Source organism: Vanellus vanellus, assembly GCF_965231255.1.
Source record: "Vanellus vanellus genome assembly, chromosome: 1".
NCBI classification, from domain to species: Eukaryota; Metazoa; Chordata; class Aves; order Charadriiformes; family Charadriidae; genus Vanellus; species Vanellus vanellus.
This window is the reverse complement of record NC_138905.1, coordinates 32152421-32160569: the sequence shown is the minus strand read 5'-3', so window position 1 is coordinate 32160569 and position 8149 is coordinate 32152421. Positions and strand designations below refer to the sequence as shown.

The following is an 8149-nucleotide window of genomic DNA, read 5'->3' as shown; positions in this document are numbered from 1 at the left end:
GGTGGTCGAGATCGGGGGGAGGGTCTGGGGGCATATAGGGAAGCTTTTCCACAATGAAAATATTTAAGCGTTTGCAACTGGTTACCCAGGGAAGTTGTGGGGTCTCTGCTTTTGGAGGTTTTCAAGACCTGGTGGGACATACTCTTAAGTAAACTGGCCTGAATTCAGTGTTGTCCCTGCTTTGAGCAGCTGTGTGATTCTGTAATTCTAAGCAGACACCTAAATTTAAGTCTTAATCCATGAGCTGTATCCCTCCCAACTAGCTAATCAACAAACATTAGATGAGAGCCCACACTGAGAAATTCAGCAGAAGTTAATTAAAATGTGCCTTCCCACACTACTGAAAGTAAATAATTTAGGAAAAGAATTTAACTTGGACAGATATGGTTTGGAATGAAGCAAAGCTGGGCAACAGGAGGACACTATTGGAGTAAAAGAACAGCTAAGACTACTTAAACATTTTCATCTGTTATCCTGTTTTTCTTTTCTCAGTGAGTTATATTCCCAGAGTGGATTCAATTTCAGTATAACGTTATCCTGAACGTCTGCTAGCGTGGATGAAAAAGATGGAAAGGGCACAATTATAAAGTTACGAAACCATTAACATATATTGAACTGATTATATGCAAGATGGAGTCTTACATCACTAGGACAACTTGTACAAGGAGGGCCACCTCCCTTTTTATAAACATGGCAAAGGCTACTGGTTGCAGAGCGTGCCTGCCCTTTAACCTATGTCTACATGCTGGGCCTGACACCTTAATTATAGCGTGTCTGCTGCCCAGACAGTGTGTGCTGCGTGTGTGTGTGCGCTTAGGAAGAGTTGCCTGTTTCCAAGGATCTTGTTTAACTATTCTGGGTGTAGGTGCTAAAACACATTTGCCTGAAATACATGTCTACCCATACATTATGTGCTGTGAAAATCATACGAATCTATGCTTCTGGTACTATATTCCGGTTAGTCTTCCAATAGTGTCCCAGAAGTGGCTTGTGTTGCATATTCTGGTCTTTTTACATATAATTCCTTGATCGTCTTTCAGATCATGAAATGTAAGTTTATCTTCCATGTCTGACCCTGGGCTTCGTTTTCTGTTCATCATGTTCCTGTTTCAACCCTCTTAGTCCTAGCTCTGCCTAGATGTAGATGGCTACCCAGTATCCTGCTAGAAGAATAAAGATCCCACCTGGCTTTTTGTTAACTCATGGAGTGAGGATGGTCAAAGTAAATGATTTTGGAGCATACACTTGAAATTTTGTTTCCATCTGAAGGCAGAACTGGAGATCAGCCAGCCTGCTCTGCAGTGCAGTGTTTGCCATCAGCACAATTGCCAGGGATTCGTGGTCTGCGGCCAATTCAGTTATTCTTCTGGAAGTTGCTGGGTGAAGGGAGGGCGAGGGTAAAGGCAAAACCATTTGTTCCTTTATGGTCTTGCCGTGCTGTTTCCCACTAATTGAGATAGATTCCAAACTGGGGGGAAAACTGAAAGGAAACAACCTCAGGGATCCAAATTTCCTACAAATAGGCTTCCATTTAGGAAAAAAATTATCAGGTATATTAGATTAAGTTGTCGTGATTCATACTCTTTGCAACATGGTCATGGAGAAAAGCTGTTGTAGGCTCAGGCAGCTGCAACAGCGTTCAGCCAAATCTGGATTGTGGATACTTATAGCTGCTGTGGGTGGCAAAGTTTCCTGAGGTTGTTCAGCTTGTCTGTTCTTGCTTGTCTTACCCTTGCTTGAGATGCCAACATCAGTCCCATGCTGGGATGGAAGGGGAAACGAGGGAGAGAAAAGTGATCAGGCTGTTTTTATAAACCGTTGTAGTCTCTCTCAGCATCCTGTTTATGAATTTTGCCCTTCCCCTGTCTGGTAATACATGAAAACATTTAGTGCCAAAGAGATGGTAGTGTGTTTACAAGATTTCTCAGCTGGTTTCATAACATAGTCATGATCACAGTGATTAATCAGTGTAGGTGCAGTATTATGTACTATACATGCAGCATGGACATACTTTTAACCTTATCATTTTCCTCTTCAGAAAGACTTCAAATGACCAGTCTCCCGACTGTAACCAAAAGGATATGACGGCTCTAACTTCAGGCAAGATTGCATACAATTATGTGTTATCTTTCATATTAAATAAATTCATTTTATTAAATCCGTCTTTTGTGATTAAGAGGGCAGACTGAGGGAGAAAAAATAGAATTAAATCTATTGCTCTTCTTGTCTGCCACTAACAATACACAAAAGTCATACTGGAAGATCGAAGAACAATGAAATTCTTGTGGTCGTGATACAACTTGCTCCACAAAATCAAAAGGATTAGGTACAGAAAAATGACGTTCCAGCCTTTAGCGCTATAGTAAAATAGAGACCCTTGGAAATTGTTTCATTGTAGAGACCTTTTGCTGAGTTGGATTTCCCACTGAATTTTCACTTATTTTTCTGTTAAATTCTCAGTAGACTCACAGTCCCATTAAAGTAATTTATTTCACATGTGTTATTTTTCATTTTGCTGAGAAAAAACCTTTAAGTCTTGACCCCATCTTGCAATAAAAAGATTATTTTTAGGGCAGTTAAAATATATTATTTTTTTTTCAGAATCAGGTGACTCGAAAAAAGAGAAGGGGAAAAAAAAAAGCTATGGAAAAAATGCACTACTTTGTCTCTGCTGCATTTAGGATGTGGTCATGCCCCAGGAGCCTAGAGAATTGCAGCTACGATGCGCCTGGGCTCAGGGGCCCAACTTTCCATCTATGTGTAAACATTCCTCCCGCTTCAGCCCAAGCATGCACTTCTGGTTTGCGTAAAAAAAATATTTGCAAGACCTCTCCCGAGTAAGATCATTTAAGTATGATTTTGGCCACAGCTATTTACAAGTTCGGGCTTTGACTGAAGTGAGTAATTGAATTACGTTGAGCCTCTGAAGTTTGCCTTTTATTTATATATTTCCCCCAATTGTGTGGCTCGGTCTGCCATTGGCTGCGGTCCCTGCAGCCTACCCGAGGGCTCTGCAGTTACATAAGGCTCTGCTGGGAGCCTATATAAAGCCTTCTTGCACGCCGGCAAGAGGCAGAATTTTATCAAGATCCAGGTCCCACTGCTTTAGTTCGCACAAGCAGGAGGAGATTTGCTCGAAGATAGACCGAAACCTGAACCCGGGCTGGTTTGTTTGCTAGCCGGTACTTCACAGCTGTCAACCCGAGTCGCAAGTAGCAGCTACTGTAAGTGGCTTCTGTGCACTATGAAGAATTTTTCATTTCCTATGCAGGATAACACACATCAGACCGAGAGTCCTTCTCCTCACAGATTCCTGAGTTTGACAAATCAGTCAGATCCTGGTGGAAGACCAGAAAGAGATGAGCAATTAGCTCAGGTAGAGATTGCTGTACTGGGGGTCATATTTCTGACAGCGTCTGTGGGCAATTTTATTCTCATACTGGTGCTGTGGCGAAGAAGAAAGAAGCTCTCTAGGATGTATGTATTCATGCTTCACCTCAGCATTGCTGACTTAGTGGTAGCCTTTTTTCAAGTGCTGCCTCAACTCATATGGGACATTACAGACGTTTTCATAGGGCCAGATTTCTTGTGCAGAATTATCAAGTATCTACAATTGCTGGGCATGTTTGCCTCCACTTATATGATAGTAGTCATGACAGTGGACAGATATCAAGCAGTGTGCTACCCTATGGTCACTTTCCAAAAGAAGAGAGCTCTCTGGAACATCCCCATTTGCACCAGCTGGTCTATATCACTGATTCTTAGCCTACCCCAGGTATTTATCTTTTCTAAGACTGAAATATCTCCAGGTATCTTTGAGTGTTGGGGTGAATTTATTCAGCCGTGGGGCCCGAGGGCATATGTGACTTGGATTTTTGTAGTTATATTCTTCATTCCCTCAGCCATCCTTATCACGTGCCAGGTTAAGATTTGCAAAATAATCAAAAGAAATATATATGTGAAAAACCAGAATGAATACGAAGTAACAAATCAGAAGCAAGTCCTGCCATCCCGAGCGAGCAGTGTGAACTGTATTTCAAAGGCTATGATCAAGACTGTAAAAATGACAGTGGTGACAGTTGTTGCGTATGTTCTCTGTTGGTCACCTTTCTTCATTGCACAGCTGTGGTCTGTGTGGTTCCCCAGTGTCGTGACTGAAGGTAAGATACTCTCCATCCTCATTCATAACTTCATAATGAGCTAGCACGTTGCTCTATTGCTTTATATTTGCACTTTGCTTTTGTGTAAAAGTTACACGTGATCATTTGAGTATGATTAAAAAGAAAATCCTGGATTCATTATCTGCTTTATTTAATTAGGTACAGAAAACGTCATGTGTTCTGTGATCAAAACATGATATAAATGTGTATTTTGTGTGTGTGTGTGTATCTTTTGAGTGATTAATGATTTAAAGATTAATAAACAGCACAGGGAAAAGTATCATCTGCTCCGGCAAAGGTTCAGACTTTCAGAGATTTTAGATATTATAGGAGCAGTATTTTGGGTTCTTGAGGTGAAAAGGCATAATTAACTCTTCAAAGTAAAAAAGGGAAAGATTTCTTATTTACTAGATAGAACAGTGATGTTACAAGACATCTGGATTTTTTTTTTTTAATATTGAAAACATATTGATGAAATCTCTATAGTGCACTATGAAACAATTAAAGTTGTGAAACAGCTGCTTATAAAGCACAAAAAGCAAGCCCGAGAAAGATATCAAAGAACACCATGTTGTAAACAAAATTAATCTTGTCAAACTTTTACTGTTGCCTCTTTGTGAAAGGCAGACTCTGTATGTGACTTTATTTAAGTTCACCTATTCTAAACTCAAAGACATAAACCAAAGGAGAAGAAAACGATAATAGCTGTCTCATGAAAAGAGAGCATCTGATCTTTGTTTTAAGAATTCTTTCTGTCAGTGTAAATTTGAGTCTTACTGTACATATATTGATATCAGTATCTATATTTGTATTTATCCATATCTGTATAGCAGGTTAGAAATTGATTTTAAATTTAATGCAGCTGCATCAAAAAAAGAGCTATATGGAACTGTTTAACTCTGAAATGCATACAATAGAGTGTGCTTCATACCTTCAACAATTACAAATTTTATGGAATATCCTACTATAATATGTAAGCAGGTACACCAGAAAGCAGCAGGCTGTGAAAATGTTGCATATTTGTAGGAGTGCTTTATTTACTCCGTTATTCCTTTAACTATTTCCTTCTAGGTTCGGCATTCACTATTATCATGCTCCTTGGCAATTTAAATAGTTGCACCAACCCATGGATTTACATGTATTTTTGTGGCCACATTCCATATTGCGCAAATAAGCAGCTGGAGAACACCTCGGCTCAAGAGGAATCAGTGATCACGGGGAGCATTCATCTCGGAGACAGAGACCCTGAGGAAAACAGTACCTCTGCATAAATGTTGAATGCTTTTTGTTGTTTTGTTATATTTGCTATGTTTGCAAGACATATCGGTATTTTACCACTGTCCCTTGTTTTGTGGAAAAGGAAGCTGGAAAGGTGTCTTTTGTTGTATAAATATATTTCTCTGCAGTTCTGTAGCGTATACAGGAAGTTTCTGTGTTGTGCAAGCCCGGCTCGGTGCTTCCATCACGACTGTGTTATCAGAATGAATTCTTCTGAAGACTGGCAAAGATACATAAAAGTATCTTAGGTATTTTTCATCCTTAAGTACTTTCTCTTCTGTGATTCTCTGTGATTCCAGATTTCTACGTAGTAAAATTTCACAACTAACTGGTCCAAGAAATTGAAACATAATTGGAAAAGTATCAGACGTAATTAGACTTGAATATGTGTTCAAATCAAACCATGAATTGTTCATCATTCTGGTGTGATTGGGGGACCGTCTGACAAATCTTGAGAAGGCAGCAGAAAGTCAGAAAAATCCATTACCAGCTATGATTAGTACCTGTTTTAAATTAACTCCTTATGCACTTTTATAAAATGCCTAGCAGCTTAGTATCATTTTCAAAAAAGAATTCAGTGTCCTTGTGACACTGCACACATACTTGAGTTTCAGGTGCCATCGTGGATCGCAGGAGGTCGGCAGCATAGTAGCAGTCCAGGTTTGTGGCTTCACACCATAGGATTTGATCTTCCATGCATTTGCTGATGTGCAAGCAGTTAACTGAAATTCCCCAGGCATACAGACACATGTATACATACTTTAAATAACAACAGGCACTGGGAATGTACACTTTGATTTGGTATTCAGACCTATTTTTTCTAGCATGCAATTTATTGACAGAGTGTGCTTAGAACCCCTTCAGGTTCAAATTCAATTATTTCCCCTTCGTGGTAAAAATAAATCTGCGTATCTTTATCTCAGGATGCCATTTGCTTGCTAGTTTGTAGGTGGTTTGTGCAGGTAGCTATTTATTCCCCTTTCAGTGTCTGCAATCTAATCAGAGTATGGAAGGAATGTCAGCAGGACTCTTTCAGGTGAGAATAGAGCTGCATTCACAGAGATTCTTGGTGATACTTGCATATCATCTGCCTACGTTATACCGTGTTTCATCAGTGCTATTCATGTTTCATTTTTATGAGTGCTAGCAATCTCAAATTTCAATGGAAAAGCTATAAAAGTGGGATTTTTTTAATAGTCTCTAAATTGTACTCAAAGAAATATTGATTTAAACTAAATACGGATTGAATTGTGAGAAGTGCTGCTGTATAATGAATAGTTACACGTCAGGTTAATGTGTGGTGATATAACTGAATATTCTATAATTTCTATTTCCTGTATAGTTAGACCAGATATGGGGCACAAACAAAATATTTCTCTTCTTTATGATGGGAAAAGCTAGTGTCCCAGTTCAACTGGTGAGAAGAACAGGTGTCCAGCAAGTAGGAAGAGGGGGAAGGTAGATGAAGCTAGTACCAGAACCAGACAAGAATGGGAAGTCTGTATGAAGTGTCTTATTATAATTGCAACTCGTACTTTTTTCTTGCTGTGTTTTTTTTTTTTTCCCTCTCTTCAATTAATATTTGTTAATTCTACCCCACAACATGTCCCCAGTTAGAGCAATTCTGTAATTCAAATGACAGTGTCCGTGTCTGGGGTATGAACATCCAAGATACAATCTATACTATTAATAGGATATTTGTTGTATTCTGCCATTGACTTTCTAAGACTTTCATTCAAATTAGCTCTCAGTTAGGTTCTCCCTTATGACTTAATCCAGTGGTAAATGGTGGGTTTTTTTTTTGTTTTTCTACTTTGTTTGTTTGCAGTTAGTTACATAGTAAATACGCAGTGTTGAAGGAAACTGTAAATGGAAATGCTTGAAGGAATTACCTGTGTCATTGTACTGCTGGATTTGCAGCAAAATACACCGAAAGCCTCAAGAGGTATACATTTGCAAGGAAAACAGGCATTCAAATGATATGCAAATAGTCATCCACGTCCAAAACTGACATAAGTCACAGCACTGCTCAGGGAGCGCCACGGAGCCCTGCCATTTCACACCACCTGATCTGGCCTCTGATATTTAAAAAGTGTAACTTTTACTAGTTACATTTCTGCATTGTTCATATATTTGTTACTAGCTCTATAAATAATATGGTAGAGCTTGATTTCTCAAATAACAGTAGCTCAATGAGTTCTTTAAAAGTCTGAGAGCAATATTAACTGTCCATATTTCAGATGTGTTGATCATGTAGTGAATGAAATATCAGAACTTAAGTTCAATAATGAATGCTCACTATCTGTAATGTTCGGAACAATGGTATTTTCGTCTCTCTAGTGCTGTCCTTATGATTTTTTCATTTTCTTTCCACTGAGATCAGTTCTGCTGTTAAGAAGAAAAATAAAGGTTACTGTACTATGGTGTTGAACTAAAGGCACTTGTAGTTTCGGTCCATCCAGAAGGTATTTGAAAGGCAGGTATTCCTGCTTTTTTTTTCTGGCAAAGTGGATTGGGCTGTGTTTTCCCTGTTTCTCTCCCCTTCCCTGGAGATTTTCATCCGCCTGGATGCAGTCCTGAGTAATGTGCTCTAGGCAATCCTGCTTTAGCAGGGGAGTTGGACTAGATGATCTCTAGAGGTCCCTTCCAACTCTGATAATTCTGTGATTCTGTGATTCTGTGATTCCAGATGTAAGTCATTATCCTGCATG

The 8149-nt window shown here is 39.2% G+C and overlaps 1 protein-coding gene across 1 annotated transcript; it reads left to right on the top strand.

Moving 5' to 3' along the window:
* Positions 1-3244: 3244 nt before the first annotated feature.
* Positions 3245-5431, top strand: LOC309679539 (arg8-vasotocin receptor-like; the record flags this gene model as incomplete). Its single annotated transcript, XM_082492882.1, has 2 exons — positions 3245-4160; positions 5232-5431. The coding sequence occupies 2 exons, from the start codon at positions 3245-3247 to the stop codon at positions 5429-5431; spliced, it is 1116 nt and encodes a 371-aa protein (XP_082349008.1).
* Between the last annotated feature and the right edge of the window lie 2718 nt (positions 5432-8149).